Source organism: Ammodytes marinus (assembly GCF_949987685.1).
Source record: "Ammodytes marinus genome assembly, chromosome: 20".
NCBI classification, from domain to species: Eukaryota; Metazoa; Chordata; class Actinopteri; order Uranoscopiformes; family Ammodytidae; genus Ammodytes; species Ammodytes marinus.
The window spans coordinates 11,414,474-11,431,967 of NC_137224.1; the positions used below are offsets into that span (position 1 = coordinate 11,414,474).

The window sequence follows — 17,494 nt, forward strand, 5'->3', positions numbered from 1 at the left end:
TTGCAGACTAAAGAGTGCTGCCTGTTTAAGAAAAATAATGTCTATGAACCAACTGGAATCTACAATCCGTTTTCTTTTTGCAGGGAGCATGCACATGCACAAGAATTATTTATTAAAAAATAAATAAATAATAGTGGGGGGGGGGCCCACACTAGGTCTTGAAACAGGCCCCCAGATCATTAAGGCCGCCCCTGGACTTGATACACTCCTCTCACAAATCTTTACCAAAACACATAACTAGTCCATTTTAATGTTTACTAATTAAGCACAGAAATATTCAACTGATAACTTTATTTCAACAAATTTACACAAACATTTATATTTTGAATAGCAACACATTACCTGTCCAAGTCAAATGTATTTAAAATAGAAAGAATCCATGAGACAATACCAGACAAAATCATTTCCGCATTTTAGGGAAAACAACATTTCCACTGGTTGCTATGGGGATCAGGAGCTGGCGCTGGTCCAGACGGAGATATTTTTCGATAAGCACTTCCACTGGCACTTTGTCATTCACAAGACCCTGCCTGCAGAGCACAAAAAAACACACCAGTGAAGCTTAATGCAAGAAAAGTTGTCATGCATCTTTCATGTACCGTTTGCAAGATGAATGTTGCATTGGGATAGGTCAGAATTAGTTTCCTTCGTATTGCCCACTTCAAAAGACACAGTCATCTGTTCTTTTCTTCAGACAAAACATGGAGCTCAGCTGCATTCCATTAGTAGTTGCACTTCCCCTCGTTCATTTACCCTCAGCCCTTGGTATGACGTAACAGCATACGTTGCACGGAGGGAACTTGGAGCGCGGAGGGAGACTGGGCGGGGGAGGAGCGGGGGATTTAAATGGAACCCACTTGCCCTTAGTCGCAATGGACCGTCAGTTACATAGGTAGTTCTGAATGCAAATAATACAGAATTATAACATTCTGCTAAGGTAGCCTATGTTGCAGAAAGCCATTTCCATAGCATAACAAACATTGAATTTCGACACGGTAACTCAGATTATCAAGATATTGTTACTTACACATGTAAATTGTTTGCTCCGACATATTTTCTTATTTATGTTAGTTTCAACCAAAAACATTTGTTTTAACTAGTCCTCTAATTGGCAGCCATCGGTGTTATAGCAGCACTGTGTACACTGCAATACATTCACTGGATTGTTCCTATGGAAATAGGATAGCCTAATTGAGGCGTTTTGGAATATATTATATACAGGTCCTTCTCATATAATTAGCATATTGTGATAAAGTTCAATATTTTCTGTAATGTACTGATAAACATTAGACTTTCATATATTTTAGATTCATTACACACAACTGAAGTAGTTCAAGCCTTTTATTGTTTTAATATTGATGATTTTGGAAAAAGAGTAAAGAAAAACCAAAAATCCCTATCTCAAAAAATTACTGACTGTGGGTACTTGACACTGGACTTCAGGCATTTCCTTCTCCCCAGTCTTCCTCCAGACTCTGGCACCTTGATTTCCGAATGACATGCAAAATTTGCTTTCATCCGAAAAAAGTACTTTGGACCACTGAGCAACAGTCCAGTGCTGCTTCTCTGTAGCCCAGGTCAGGCGCTTCTGCTGCTGTTTCTGGTTCAAAAGTGGCTTGACCTGGGGAATGCGGCACCTGTAGCCCATTTCCTGCACACGCCTGTGCACGGTGGCTCTGGATGTTTCTACTCCAGACTCAGTCCACCGCTTCCGCAGGTCCCCCAAGGTCTGGAATCGGCCCTTCTCCACAATCCTCCTCAGGGTCCGGTCACCTCTTCTGGTTGTGCAGCGTTTTCTGCCATACTTTTTCCTTCCCACAGACTTCCCACTGAGGTGCCTTGATACAGCACTCTGGGAACAGCCTATTCGCTCAGAAATTTCTTTCTGTGTCTTACCCTCTTGCTTGAGGGTGTCAATGATGGCCTTCTGGACAGCAGTCAGGTCGGCAGTCTTACCCATGATTGCGGTTTTGAGTAATGAACCAGGCTGGGAGTTTTTAAAAGCCTAGGAATCGTTTGCAGGTGTTTAGAGTTAATTAGTTGATTCAGATGATTAGGTTAAGAGCTCCTTTAGAGTACCTTTTCATGATATGCTAATTTTTTGAGATAGGAATTTGGGGTTTTCATGAGCTGTATGCCAAAATCATCAGTATTAAAACAACAAAAGACCTGAAATATTTCAGTTGGTGTGCAATGAATCTAAAATATATGAAAGTTCAATTATTATCATTACATTATGGAAAATAATCAACTTTATCACAATATGCTAATTATATGAGAAGGACCTGTATATATTGGACTGCGATGTCCCTAAAAGCATACAGTAACCGGAAAATAAAAGGAGAAGAAGAAGAAGAACTGCAATGCACTGTGGGTGATATTCACCTCGGAGTGACCATGGATGTTCACTTGATCACTCAGCCCTCCGAGGGTCTATATCACGAAGTTCACTTCAGTTTCCAGACAATTGGAACGACACTTAAGATGGCGGCGGGGATTCCCCCGAGGGCAAGTGCCTAGGGAAAGTGAACGAGGGCATGATGAACGGGTATTGGAACGCAGGGTATAACTTTGGTCCTGGTGAATAGGTGTGATCTATGCTCAGTTCTGTGTTCTACCCAAGGGGTTTGCTTCACTCAGTGCTTTTTAAACAAGCATTGTATTTTGTGATGTAAATGCCACTTCAAAATCAGTCAATATTTTATATGAACATTTTCTGGAAGGGGGAACCCGCAGAGAATTATGACGAGCTCTGCTGTTTAATTTAGTCTGTAAGCTCTGTGTTTTATGGCTTGAAACAAAGCCTTTTCATTCACTCAGTGTTTTGTCTAGCCGCAACAGGCATCTGTTTTCAGCTCAGGGGATGATGGAGACCCAAACAGAGCGTTTATTATTAATTTAATCTAACCCAAAATGACATGCTGGACACTGATTTAGGCATTTTATTTCTAAAATCTGCATGCAGAAGTCATACACTTAACTAGCATTCATGTTATTTCAATGATCCAAGACATGGAAAAGTGGAGTTTACAAAGTTAAAACATTTGATTGCTAATGGTCAATAATACTGTCCTAAAACAGGCACACAACAGTAGGGGTGGGAAAACTAATCGATTTTTCGATGCATCGGGATTCTCTCTAGAACAATTCGATTATCGATTCAGATAAGTTAATAATCGGAATTTTTAAAAAAGTGTGTGTATATATTTATATATATTTTTTTTTTGTTAAAGGAAATAAAACTGAATCGGTTTAGTTTATACATACTCCCATATTGTGTTGAAATGCAAGCTGCATTGATTATTGCATTGTTCATAGAAAGTCATATTTTTGACGACAAAAAAAAGCTTTTTCTCTAATAAAATATTAGATAAGGTAATTCATCTGTTTCATTGTCTTTAATGATCATCACAAAAGTAGGAAGTGATTAGCAAACTCTATATATATATACACACACACACACACAGGTGCTGGTCAAATTATTAGAATATCATGAAAAAGTTGATTTATTTCAGTAATTATATTCAGAACGTGAAACTTACATATTATATCAATTCATTACACACAGAGTGATATATTTGAAATGTTTATTTCTTTTAATTTGGATGATTAGTACTGACAATTACTGAAAATCCCGAATTCAGTATCTCAGAAAATTAGAATATTAGTTAAGACTAGTACAAAAAATGATTTTTTAGAAATGTGGGCCAACTGAAAAGTATGAACATGGAAAGTTTCAGCATGTACGGCAATCAATACTTAGTTGCAGCTCCTTGTGCCTGAATTGCTGCAGCAACACGGCGTGGCATGGAGTCTGTTGCACTCCTCAGGTGTTATGAGAGCCCAGGTTGCTTTAATAGTGACCTTCAGCTCTTCAGCATTGTTGGGTCTGGCATCTCGCATCTTCCGCTTCACAATACCCCATAGGTTTTCTATGGGGTTAAGGTCAGGTGAGTTTGCAGGCCAATCAAGAACAGGGATACCATGGTCCTTAAACCAGGTACTGGTAGATTTGGCACTGTGTGCAGGTGCCAAGTCATGTTGGAAAATGAAATCTTCACCTCCATAAAGTTGGTCCGCGGCAGGCAGCATAAAGTGTTCTAAAACTTCCTGGTAGACTGCTGCATTGACACTGGACCTCAGGAAACACAGTGGACCAACACCAGCAGATGACATGGCACCCCAGACCATTACCGACTGTGGAAATTTTACACTGGACTTCAGGCAACGTGGATTCTGTGCCTCTCCTGTCTTCCTCCAGACTCTGGGACCTTGGATTTCCAAAGGAGATACAAAATTTACTTTCATCTGAAAACATAACTTTGGACCACTCAGCAGCAGTTCAGTCCTTTTTGTCTTGAGCCCAGGCGAGACGCTTTTGACGTTGTCTCTTATTCAAGAGTGGCTTTACACGAGGAATGTGACAGCTGAAGCCCATATCTTGCATACGTCGGTGCGTGGTGCTTCTTGAAGCACTGACTCCAGCTACAGTCCACTCTTTGTGGATCTCCCCCACATTTTTGAATCGGTTTTGTTTGACAATCCTCTCCAGGGCGCGTTTATCCCTCTTGCTTGTACACTCTTTTCTACCACATCTTTTTCTTCCCTTCGCCTCTCTATTAATGTGCTTGGACACAGAACTCTGTGAACATCCAACCTCTTTGGCAATGACCTTTTGTGTCTTGCCCTCCTTCTTTAAAGTATCAATGGTCATCTTTTGGACAGTTGTCAAGTCAGCAGTCTTCCCCATGATTGTGTGTCATACAGAATCAAAACGAGAGACCATTTAAAGGCTTTTCCAGGTGTTTTGAGTTAGTTAGCTAATTAGAGTGTGGCACCAGGTGTCTTCAATATCTGACCTTTTCACCATATTCTAATTTTCTGAGATGTTGAATTTAGGGTTTTCATTGGTTGTCAGCTATAATCATCTTCTTTTTGGCAAAAAACACTTGAAATGTATCAGTCTGTTTGGAATGAATGTATACATTCTACAGGTTTGACTTTCTAAATGGAATTAATGAAATAAATCAACTTTTTCAAGATATTCTAATAATATGACCAGCACCTGTATATATACACACACACACAGGTGAAACTCGAAAAATTTTAATATCGTGCAAAAGTTCATTTATTTCAGTAATTCAACTTTATAGGTGAAAATAATATCTTATACAGACTCATTACATGCAAAGTGAGATATGTGAAGCCTTTATTTTTTATAATTGTGATTATTATGGCTAAAAGTTTATAAAAACCCCAAATTCAAAATCTCAGAAAATTTGAATATTACATAAAATCAATAAAAAAGGGATTTTAAATACAGAAATGTCGGCCCTCTAGAAAGTATAATCATGCATATGTACTAAGTACTTGGTTTGGGCCCCTTTTGCATGAATTATTGCCTAAATGCGGCGTGGCATGGATGCTATCAGCCTGTGGCACTGCTGAGGTGTTATGGAAGCCCAGGTTGCTTTGATGTGGCCTTCAGCTCGTCTGTATTGTTGGGTCTGGTGTGTATCATCTTCCTCTTGACAATAGTCCATAGTTTCTCTATGGAGTTCAGGTCAGGAGAGTTGTCTGGCCATGCATACACAATAATACCATGGTCAGTCAACCAGTTACCAGTGGTTTATGGTACCGTGGGCAGGTGCCAAGTCTAGCTGGAAATGGAAATTGTCATCTCCATAAAGCTTGTCAACAGACAGAAGCATGAAGTGCTCTAAAATCTTCTGGTAGATGGCTGTGGTGACTTTGGACTTGATAACACAGTGGACCAACAGCAGCAGATGACATGATACCTCAAATCATCACTGATCCAAATTAAATGTTGCGTTTCATTTGGAAATCAAGGTTCCACAGTCTAGAGGAAGAGTGGAGGAGCACAAAATCCAAGGGGCTTGAAGACCACTGTCAAGTTTCAACAGTAAGGTTGCGTTCCGAATCGCATACTCTTTCTTTTTTCTATTCTACATACTACATCTGACGATAAAAAGAATCTAGTTAGGATGCAGTAGGCATACTATTGGGACGTACTTTTCTCTCTTATTTCATCATAACATTGCGCCTTGATCTTGCCTCTTGCTTTTATATCCGTCGCATCCCCGTTTGTTTTCATAACATGGACCTATAGGCTTCGTCGATGTTACGTCACTTCACGTGCGCACTGGATTGTGGGTCAGAATCGCCCAAATAGGATGCACTTTTCAACACTAACAATCTTGGCCGCATGAAGTAGACCATCCGGGTATTCTAACCATCCTAAATCTGGCCACAAGAATCGGGACATCCTAAATCTTTTTTCTACATACTATATAGTAGAAAGTATGCGATTCGGAACGCAACCTCAGTGATGATTTGAGGCACCATGTCATCTGATGGTGTTGGTCCACTGTGTTATCAAGTCCAAAGTCACCACAGCTGTCTACCAGGATATTTTAGAGCACTTCATATTTCCTGTCTGTTGACAAGCTTTATGGAGATGCTGAATTACTTTTTCCAGCAAGACTTGTCCACAGTGCCAAGTGCCACAGTGCCAAAACCACAAGTAACTGGTTGACTGACCATGGTATTACTGTGTTGATTGGCCAGACAACTCTCCTGAACTGAACCCAATAGAGAAACTATGGACTATTGTCAAGAGGAAGATGATACACACCAGACCCAACAATACAGACGAGCTGAAGGTCACTATCAAAGCAACCTGGGCTTCCATAACACCTCAGCAGTGCCACAGACTGATAGCATCCATGCCACACCGCATTTAGGCAATAATTTGTGCAAAAGGGGCCCAAACCAAGTACATATGCATGGTTATACTTTCTAGAGGGCCGACATTTCTGTATTTAAAATCCTTTTTTTATTGATTTTATGTAATATTCTAAATTTTCTGAGATTTTGAATTTGGGGTTTTCATAAACTGTAAGCCATAATAATCACAATTATAACAAATAAAGGCTCGACATATCTCACTTTGAATGTAATGAGTCTATATAATATATTAGTTTCACCATTTAGGTTGAATTACTGAAATAAATGAACTTTTGCACGATATTCTAATTTTTCGAGTTTCACCTGTATATATATATATATATATATATATATATATATATATATATATATACACACACACACACACACACACACACAGGTCCTTCTCATATAATTAGCATATTGTGATAAAGTTGATTATTTTCCATAATGTAATGATAATAATTGAACTTTCACATATTTTAGATTCATTGCACACCAACTGAAATATTTCAGGTCTTTTGTTGTTTTAATACTGATGATTTTGGCACACAGCTCATGAAAACCCCAAATTCCTATCTCAAAATTAGCATATCATGAAAAGGTACTCTAAACGAGCTCTTAACCTAATCATCCGAATCAACTAATTAACTCTTAACACCTGCAAAAGCTTCCTGAGGCTTTTAAAAACTCCCAGCCTGGTTCATTACTCAAAACCGCAATCATGGGTAAGACTGCCGACCTGACTGCTGCCCAGAAGGCCATCATTGACACCCTCAAGCAAGAGGGTAAGACACAGAAAGAAATTTCTGAGCGAATAGGCTGTTCCCAGAGTGCTGTATCAAGGCACCTCAGTGGGAAGTCTGTGGGAAGGAAAAAGTGTGGCAGAAAACGCTGCACAACCAGCAGAGGTGACCGGACCCTGAGGAGGATTGTGGAGAAGGGCCGATTCCAGACCTTGGGGGACCTGCGGAAGCAGTGGACTGAGTCTGGAGTAGAAACATCCAGAGCCACCGTGCACAGGCGTGTGCAGGAAATGGGCTACAGGTGCCACATTCCCCAGGTCAAGCCACTTTTGAACCAGAAACAGCGGCAGAAGCGCCTGACCTGGGCTACAGAGAAGCAGCACTGGACTGTTGCTCAGTGGTCCAAAGTACTTTTTTCGGATGAAAGCAAATTTTGCATGTCATTCGGAAATCAAGGTGCCAGAGTCTGGAGGAAGACTGGGGAGAAAGAAATGCCAAAATGCCTGAAGTCCAGTGTCAAGTACCCAGTCAGTGATGGTCTGGGGTGCCATGTCAGCTGCTGGTGTTGGTCCACTGTGTTTTATCAAAGGCAGGGTCAATGCAGCTAGCTATCAGGAGATTTTGGAGCACTTCATGCTTCCATCTGCTGAAAAGCTTTATGGAGATGAAGATTTCATTTTTCAACAAGACCTGGCACCTGCTCACAGTGCCAAAACCACTGGTAAATGGTTTACTGACCATGGTATTACTGTGCTCAATTGGCTTGCCAACTCTCCTGACCTGAACCCCATAGAGAATCTGTGGGATATTGTGAAGAGGAAGTTGAGAGACACCAGACCCAACACTGTGGATGAGCTTAAGGCCGCTATCGAAGCATCCTGGGCCTCCATAACACCTCAGCAGTGCCACAGGCTGATTGCCTCCATGCCACGCCGCATTGAAGCAGTCATTTCTGCGAAAGGATTCCCGACCAAGTATTGAGTGCATAACTGAACATAATTATTTGAAGATTGACTTTTTTGTATTAAAAAAAACTTTTCTTTTATTGGTCGGATGAAATATGCTAATTTTTTGAGATAGAGATTTTTGGTTTTTCTTTACTTTTTTGCCAAAATCATCAATATTAAAACAATAAAAGGCTTGAACTACTTCAGTTGTGTGTAATGAATCTAAAATATATGAAAGTCTAATGTTTATCAGTACATTACAGAAAATATTGAACTTTATCACAATATGCTAATTATATGAGAAGGACCTGTATAGAGACTTACCTTTTCAACAGCAGTATGACATCTTCAACCTCTACGGTATTTCTCTTTGCGTGATTCGCATAAGTCTCCAGGTCCTCTGCCATTCGCTCAAAGAATTTATCCATTCTGTGAAAAGAAGAAAGTGACAATGAAGAAAGTATATACAGCACAGGCAGTGAAATCCATGATGTCCTCACCATACTACCTAACTTGTTAGAATTGTTAATTCCAACAGTCTAGAAATTCAAAACCTTTATATTCATGGTTCCTTACGTTTCTTTGAGGACAGGGTACACATCTGCAGAGACCTTTGTCTTGGCAAAGTGCTTGAACGCGCCCATGAGCCAGCTCTTTGGAAGGCCTACTTCCTTTGTAGCTGGCCCCGTCCTCCTCTTCCTCACCGGCTTAGGTTTAGGTGCAGGCAACCCTTCAACTCCACTTGTACTGCTTGTGACATAAGGGTTAGGGTTAGACAGAAACACTATCCTTTAACTATATTTGATGCCTGACGTTCTCCAACAGTTGGATAATGTTTTATTAGCCTTTCGTAAAATTAAATGTTTTGAGATGAAACTTGCCTGGCTTGAATATTCTTGCGAACAGAAGGTGAGGACAGAAGAGTGGGGCGAAAAGGCTTCTTTCTCTCTCTGACAAATGCCGGTGTCTTGCTGGGGATCTCTGAAGATTTTAGAAAAAAATATACTAAAAATCATATTTACCACTTATTGGAATTTTTCCATTTTAAATAATGAACAAAAACAGGGGCTGACCTTCGCTGTCGTCATCATCATCATCCTCATCCTCCCACTCTTGCTCTTGTACTGCAGGCTCCTCTTGATCACTTTGAGCTACTGCAACGTCTTCCGCTCCTTCAGACACAGCAGCACCTTCTTCTTCAGTTTGAGAGTCTTGTTCTCCCCCCTCCTCCTCCTCCTCTTCCTCCTCTTCCTGTGAGCTGGCTGCTACATCCTCTTCAGGCTGGGAATCAACACCTTCTTCAGTTTGAGAGTCATGTTGCCCCTCCTCTTCCTCTTCCACTTTCTCTTCCTGTGAGCTGGCTGCAATATCCTCTTCAGGCTGTGAATCAACACCTTCTTCTTCTTCAGTTTGAGAGTCATGTTGCCCCTCCTCTTCCTCTTCCTCTTCCTGTGAGCTGGCTGCAACATCCTCTTCAGGCTGGGAATCAACACCTTCTTCTGCTCCTTCTGCTTCTTCAGTTTGAGAGTCAACTGCAACAAAGTGAGCTTCCATTCTGTTCTCCTCTTCCTCAGTCTCGGCTGCACCATCCCTTGCACTAGTCTGAGATTCAGCCGTACTTTCCTCTACATCGTATTCCAACATGAGCGCAGAGTTGTCAAGGTGACCATCAGCTGTACTCTTCCCTTCCTCCGTTTGAACTCCAGCCGCATCCACATCTTCCTCCGACTGAGGAAAACATTCTTGGTCCTGAGGTTCTGCCACAAGCCCCTCTTCAGTTGGAGATGCAAACATCTCTTGGGCCGGCTCCATTTGTCTCTGAAGCTGGGAAGCCATCACCGTGGCTTTGTCCTGAGTCGCGATGATGGAAAAGTTGGAGGTCATGGCGTCAGGCTGGGCGTACAGAGCCGTGTTACAGTGGAGGATATCGGTGGTGATATCAGGTTCACTGAGTTTGCTTAGGCCCAGTGTGAAGCCCTCAGAGTAGGCTGTGTCATTGATCTCAGCCCGCTCAACCTGCACAAAGCTGCTCGCTGCTGGGTGACAGATAGGGATACAAGCATGTTGGGGGAAAAAAAAACATGAACGAAAGAAAGTTAAAATCAAACAGCATTATCACTGAGGACAGCAGTCGCATACATTCCCAATCTTTGTGCTTTGCTTTTACTTGTTTTGTGTCCTAAGATTGTAAGGGTGCTTAACAGCCTAATTGAGAGATGTTATAAACTCTGTTCTTGTTACACTAGTGGCAAATATTGACACTTAAAAAGTTTAAATGGTTAATAGAAAAAGTGTACTAATAAATTAATAATCAGTTCATACATAGGCTCACATTTTTTTTGGTTGGTTACAGTATGTTATTAATCATCCTAATCACCTCCCATCTGCCTTTTATTTACAGCGGCGCCAAATTCCTCCTCTGAGATTTTCCGACGGTTGGACCTTTTTCTCTCTAGGCCCTTTTTCTCAGTCCCAAAGTCCACATAGGGTGTTTTCAGACTCAGAGAGGTGGAGCTGCAACAAAAAAACAAAAACAGATTGAACAGGTCTTTTAGTTAATTAAAATTTGTAAAAAATTTTAAATGATCAATTAACCACATTTTGCCTCATTTGAGTCAACATCTTACATGTGATTTAAAAAAATACATGACACTGTAATTTTGTATTTAATTCAATTTACCTTGACAAAGAAAGTGATGACTGGTCACTTATTGATGATTCATTTTCATCAGCTGTAAGCAAAATAATCAATAAGCAGGTTAAAAAAAAACATAAATTATAACTGTTCCCTGATACAGGTGTATCCTATTCAAGGATTGAAGCCCATCAGTAAAGACTTTAACCTTACCATCTGCATTTCTAAGACGCTTTTCAAGAGCCGTCACATTTAGGCTCCGACGTGGCCTCTTTCTGCTCAGTCCCTTCACTGAACTTGCTGCGTTGGCAATCGTTAAATCAGGCAAGTCCAAACACGAGAGCTCAATACTGGAAGTCAAGCAAATATAAGCCTGTTATACTTTCACAAGATAGACAGGCGCAAAGAAGCGGTCAATATTTCTGGAGAGACTGAAAGACACGGTGGGTGTTGTTATAGCCCCCGGCAATGACATGAACTACTCACAACTAAAATTAGTGCAGTTATCTGAAATATTGTTGGATGGACTTTCCAAATGCAACATGGAGTTCCTGTTACAGACAAAGCTCACCTAGGGCGCTTGCTTGTTAGGCTGTGGTTGGCTGAATACGCGTGTGGCTCTTCTGACGCAGTTCGCTCGTGCACCACAGGTGACCTCCCAGGCTCTGAATCACAAGACAAGTGACATCTTAAAAAAAAAAAGAAAAAAAGAACAACAAACAGCTGCGACAGCATGATGGAAGGACGGCTGGCCTATGCACATACCCGTCTGCATTATGTTCCTGAGCATGTGCCTCGGTGTGTCTCCATCATTGAACAGCATTGATGTTGTCGCAGTCGTGTTTGATCTTCTGAGCACAACCGAGGCTGTCCTCCAGTTATTGACCGGCAGGGATTTCCTGGTTATACTCTGGAAAGGATGTAGATAGTTTAACGCTTACAAACACAACAACATAACGTCCATTATCAGCGTGAACACTGCAAGTCTTTCTCACCTCACGCATTTTATGTTTAAGGCTGCGCCTTAAGACTTCCTGTGGGGTTCGGGGAACAGCATCCTTGTTACCTACTCTACTGCTGTGCCGGGTCCCAATGGTACTGGTTTTGGAGGCACTAAAGGCAAGAAGGGTTAAAATGAGATTAAAACTGGATAGATACCTGGTCGTTCACCTGGACAACAGACTGGACTTTTCTCATATATTCTGTTGTGGAAAGCTGTATTTTTTTTTTAGCATCAATCTGTGTTGAAACAGCAGCATGAGAGCCAGAAATGATCAAAATGATGAAGAGGGCTGGCTGCCTGGCTCTGTGCTTTGTTCTGGAACCCCTATAGTTGACACACACACACACGCGCGCACGCACGCACGCACACACGCACCACTGTAATGGTACAGTACATAAGGTTCAAGGTTTTTATGAGTGTCCCAAGAGGGCAAATTTGTTCACAGCATGGGAGGTAATGGCTAAAAACACACACAAAACAATACAAGACACAAAACACAACAGTACAAAACCTACCGTTGTTAAAATACAATAAAAAAATATGTATACAGTTCTTTCAACCGTCCAAGGGATTGAAAGACTTTCCATTTCTCGAGATCAAAAGAATGCATAGATAATTGCTCATTTAAAATTCACCATCAATAAGCTTAATTGACAACGCCGGTGAACATTTCCAATCACCTCTCATTATTTGCTCTCGTATGTTTTCTTATCTAAAAGGTCATTCCTGCCGAATGCAATAACCATCTACAATGACTCCCTTTCATTTTTAAGCAACACTTGATTTTTGATTATTGTCCTGCTGCTGCAACACAATTTATCTATCAGTCTATCTTTGAGAACAATTTGCAACGTTTAAAAGAAAATGTTCTATGGCAACATGGCCAAGTTGTCCCTCTGCTGTTAGGAGTAATATTAAATAAAGTGTATCAATATTTTCACTCAAACTTTACAGTTTGATTCAATCTCAGCAACATCAAAACATCTTACAGCTCAATAAAACAGACTGAGGATTGCGTTAGCATTACTTTAGCGGGCATTGGTTATTTAAACCTTAAAAATAACAATCATTAGGTGTAGTTATTTTATTTCACAGATACACTGAAAAGGGATTTAGTAGACGTTGAAGTACCTGCGAGTAATGGGAGTCCTGGGAGGCTCGGTTGTAAGAACATTTTTCAGCAGGACCCGAGCAGACAAGTCCTCCGTGGGATCCATTTAGAAACCGGGGTAACCGTTCAAACTGCAGCTGTTGTAACAAAGAAACGATTTCTCCGAATAACACCGAGTCTACCTAACGCAGGAGTCAGAACATAAAGGGTAACTTTGAGGTCGTATCTAGGTAAACATAGTTTACTCTGTTTTGACTGTCCAAAGTAGCCTGTTTTCAACGGATTCATACCTCACACTGTCCCACTCGCGCTTTTTATTTGAGTGAAACATCGCGAGAATACGGGGTTCTTCTTCTTCTTCTATTTGAAATGAGATGCGGTTTGCAGCTTACCATAGCGTTACCGCCAACAACTGACGAAACTAAGAAGAACATGGTGGACTTCAGTGTTTTTTGAAAATATTCAAAATATTTTAAAAATGTATTGGCTGAGTTGTGTGAGAACATTGTTTTTAAATCAGTTCTCACTTCTTAAGTTGTTCATCGAAGCCAGGTATGTGCACAATCGTTCACCAGTTTCGTATTAGACATACATAGCATAGTAGGCTATAGCTAAAGCCATAGTGCTTTACAGAGTAGATCAAACATGTTTATAAAAAAATAAAAGCATTAAAACCCCAAACCAAGATAAAGGGCATGAACAACGACGATCTAAAGTAAAAAGACCTTCTGATAAGTGAGGGGAGAATGTGCTAGATTGATTGACTGATGGTTAAATTGTGGTTGCCAACGATGTATCTTGTACTTTTACGTGTGTGTTCATAAAACTTACTCGACAAAAGAATAACTTTTTTCAAGAAATGCAAAACAAAAAATCCATCTATCTTTTCTCCTCTCAAGGCAACTTGGATTGGTCCATTAGTAAGGGTAACAGTGCTCTCTGTAGGTCAAAAGAGGAATAACATAATATTTAAGCTTCTGGATATACATACACTCACTGGCCACTTTATTGTAGGCTACAGCGGTTCAATTTCTTGTTAACATATATAACTAAACTAATCACATGTCAGCAACTCAATGCATTTAGGCATGTAGAACTGGACGGGACAACTTATTGAGGTTTAAACCGAGCAACAAAATGGGGAAGAAAGGGGGTTTAAGTGACTTTGAACACGGCAATGAGGGTGCCAGGAGGGCTGGTATGAGTATTTCAGAAACTGCTGATCGACTGGGATTTGCACTCCAAACCATCTCTAGGGTTTACAAAGAATGCCTTGTTGAAGTCAGAAGTCAGTGGAGGACGGGCATAGTTTGAGATGATAGGAAGGCAACAGTTACTCTAATAACCACTCGTTACAACCAGGGTATGCAGAATACCATCTCTGAACGCAAAACACGACCAACCTTGAAGCAGATGGGCCAAAAAAAACTTAAATAACTCGTGAAATGAATGGATTTCCCCCGAGTCAAGAGCTCATTGGCTCAAATGTGTCCTTTATGTTTTAGATAAAATCTTTCTTTGCTTTCTGTTTCATTGTATACCCTTAAATGAGTTACTTTGGGTTTTCTGTGCTAACCTGGGTAACTACTACTGCACTTACTATTATCTTCATTAGTTTGGCAAAGATAACATACTTTTTTGGTTGATTATATTAACAGAATTCAACAAGTACAGCTCCCATGAGAGTTTGACTTAACCCCAGTAGAATATGTTGAACAACCTAATAGTTTTTTCTTTGTTGAAATTAATCCAATTTTAGTACAATGTTATTCACTGATGACCTTCTCTTAACAACCCAAAACATATTCAGCCACTAATGAAACATCCTTTAGTACTGTTCATACCAAATGTTAGGACCAGATGGGGATCGTATTGTTAAAAATTAGGTTTCAAATGTAAAAGGTGTAAGTTGGAAAATAAATTCTTATATTTTTTAGTGTTCCTACTGTAGACTCACTGCGCAGGAAAAACCAACAAAAGATTGCAGGTGCAAGTGACACGTGCCATTTAAATGGTTTTAATAATTTACAACAACATCAAAAATAATCTTTTAATTAATTAGGAAAACAGGTTGTGACCTGTTTTATTCATACAGACATTGGTAAGTGGATGATCCCCTTTTCCCTAGCACACTGGAAATGAACTGACTGATTGAATGAGTGCGTGTGTGTGCGTGTGATTCAACCTTCATTCAGTCTCATGAGTTTGTTTTGTATTAGGCAAAGAAAGTGCAAAGGCTCATGACACAGATGAAGAGGTGGTGGCTTAGAAATCTGGCCCTTCCTTCTTCAGCTTGGTGTAGTCCATGTTCACTTTGAAAAACTGGAAACGGCAAATAGACAATTGTACACAATCAGTATGACGAAGGCAGAGTGGACTTTGAGGCAGGATAAGAAATGGCTTGTCCTCAGCAAATATTCTAACTGTATGCTTGCATCAAAACTGTGGAAATCGTTATTTTTGCTAAATATACCTACTTTGTACTGATGATCGTGAGGAATTTTGTTCCAGGGCTCGGGATTGCCCTTGCGATCCCATCTGAGGACATGAAAACAAAAATGTGAGGTTATCAGCGTTTTTTTCATGAAACATGATACTTGAACACACCCACTGAGGTAAAATAAACAATTACAGTATGCACGAATGCAAAAAAAATGACCCTTTCTACTTTCTCCAGATGTAGGCTTATTGAGACTTACGAGACATCAGGGTTTTTCAGAGCCAGCCGACCCAAGTACATCATGCTCATGGTTGCCCCGCCACCGATGAAGATGAAGAGAGGGATGAGCTAGTGGACAAAGAACAGTGTAAATCAATCACAATGCAGGTTTGATACAAATTCTGACATCCAACGCAAACTTAGGAGAACACAACCGACAAAATAGGATCTGTTATTTTTCTGTATCACAGGCTGAACATTTTTGGCTTGAGACTCCCTTTTACTTTTGCCCGGTTCTATTTGATTTTGAATTATTATTTTACATAGCAAATTATTGTTAGGCAAAATTAAAAAAATAAAATCTGAAAGACGATCAAAATCATTTACTGTATCTCTCTCGACCCCTCAGACTTGTCTTGTGAAACCTTGTGGGAACCCGCCCCAATGTTGGGAACCATTGTTTTCTTCCTTTCCATCAGCCAAATTACAAATGTGAAGTGCCACTTTACAGCTTGTATAGATAGACCTATAGTTCATATCATATGAAAATAATGGAGCATTTAATCACATAAATGTTTCTCCTACAGTGTTTTGGAGGACAAATATTTATTTTATTTCTATTAATATCATAGACTGTAGGCCTATGTAAAACATTGATATGGAAGCTGCCGTAAAGTAATCTGTTTCACCGGTTTCACCCCCTCGCCCTTGGATTAAAGAATCTCACTATCTCACCATGCATTGTTGTTGCCTGGACTCGTGCCAGTATTGAGCATACATAGCGTACGTGCTGCATCGCACTACACACATGGCAGCATAATGACACATCGTGTGCCCTTTGAGAGGAAATGCTTTTTCCCCCTCCCTTTCGCATTTTTCACTCTTGAAATAACCCACTTAGACTATTATAGCCTATGTCGATCACCTCTTTTATTAACGCATCAGGATCAGGTGTGCCATCTTTTAGAGCAGTTTAAGAAAATGAGAATAAATGACCCTGTCATGAAGTTTGGCTGATGAAAAAAAGCCTCTACAGGAGGAAATATTATAATAGAAAATTACATTTATGAGAAAGGATGGATTAGGCAAGTTAAAGTGGACCATAAAGTGGATTTATTGATCCATTTCAAATCGAAAGCTGTCTCGAGGGAAAATATATTTCCGCATTCATATTGAAATACACGGCTGTGTAGGCTACTGTAAAATATCCAAACCGTTAAAGGCATTAAAAAGGCAACATACTGAATACTGATATGCCTATAAAAATAAAAATAAACAGGTGATACACGCCAGATAATTAAGGTGAGTTTGTGTGGGAGCGGGCCGGGCGAGCGCCCTATAACCACCGCGTCCTCCGCAGCGTTATCAATGTCACCGGTTAGTTTATAAATTATTTTGAGAAAAAAGGTGTTCAGGTGTTCAGGACTTACAGCAGGATGGCTCTTGAGCTGTTTGGCGACGACCCCTAACATGGCGAGTTATCCTCTCACTAACCGAGTCCGTTACAGGAGGAGAGTATTCTGCCGGTTACACAGCTGGCTTCTGCGGAAGATCTTGTCTTGTGACGTTTCTTCTAGTCTAGACGGACAGTCAAGTGCACACCGCCCCTTCAATGTCCCTTCAGCCAATCCCTCAGTGCAAATGGA

General features: G+C 40.4%; 2 protein-coding genes across 3 annotated transcripts; both read right to left on the reverse strand.

The window, feature by feature from the left end:
- Positions 1–348: 348 nt before the first annotated feature.
- On the reverse strand, positions 349–13,443 carry cenpt (centromere protein T). Of its 2 annotated transcripts, XM_080049725.1 has the most exons (12): positions 13,210–13,443; positions 12,071–12,188; positions 11,841–11,985; positions 11,647–11,740; positions 11,289–11,425; positions 11,121–11,172; positions 10,818–10,954; positions 9,514–10,476; positions 9,322–9,421; positions 9,017–9,187; positions 8,765–8,869; positions 349–530 (listed from the first exon to the last, which is right to left on the reverse strand). In XM_080049725.1, the coding sequence occupies exons 1-12, from the start codon at positions 13,293–13,295 to the stop codon at positions 401–403; spliced, it is 2,238 nt and encodes a 745-aa protein (XP_079905851.1). In that variant the 5' UTR covers positions 13,296–13,443; the 3' UTR covers positions 349–400. The 2 variants fall into 2 exon arrangements, with proteins under 2 accessions (XP_079905851.1, XP_079905852.1); XM_080049726.1 differs by lacking the exon at positions 349–530 and having other exon boundaries at positions 8,800–8,869; positions 9,052–9,187.
- A 1,734-nt stretch (positions 13,444–15,177) lies between these two features.
- On the reverse strand, positions 15,178–17,478 carry ndufa4b (NDUFA4 mitochondrial complex associated b). The gene is made up of 4 exons (XM_080048824.1): positions 17,279–17,478; positions 15,889–15,977; positions 15,667–15,727; positions 15,178–15,511 (listed from the first exon to the last, which is right to left on the reverse strand). Exons 1-4 carry the CDS (start codon positions 17,318–17,320, stop codon positions 15,455–15,457), a joined length of 249 nt encoding a protein of 82 aa, XP_079904950.1. The 5' UTR covers positions 17,321–17,478; the 3' UTR covers positions 15,178–15,454.
- Between the last annotated feature and the right edge of the window lie 16 nt (positions 17,479–17,494).

What these genes read in the sequence shown, in the direction of transcription:
- cenpt (XM_080049725.1), bottom strand. Translation starts at nt 13,295, where the DNA reads ATGGATCCCACGGAGGACTTGTCTGCTCGGGTCCTGCTGAAAAATGTT. An exon ending in AAATAAAAGGCAGATGGGAG is followed by an intron (nt 10,477 to 10,817) that starts GTGATTAGGATG and finishes TCTGTCACCCAG; the next exon opens with CAGCGAGCAGCTTTGTGCAG. An exon ending in TACCCTGTCCTCAAAGAAAC is followed by an intron (nt 8,870 to 9,016) that starts GTAAGGAACCAT and finishes TTCTTTTCACAG; the next exon opens with AATGGATAAATTCTTTGAGC.
- ndufa4b (XM_080048824.1), bottom strand. Translation starts at nt 17,320, where the DNA reads ATGTTAGGGGTCGTCGCCAAACAGCTCAAGAGCCATCCTGCT. An exon ending in AGCTCAAGAGCCATCCTGCT is followed by an intron (nt 15,978 to 17,278) that starts GTAAGTCCTGAA and finishes TTTGTCCACTAG; the next exon opens with CTCATCCCTCTCTTCATCTT. An exon ending in CTGAAAAACCCTGATGTCTC is followed by an intron (nt 15,728 to 15,888) that starts GTAAGTCTCAAT and finishes TCATGTCCTCAG; the next exon opens with ATGGGATCGCAAGGGCAATC.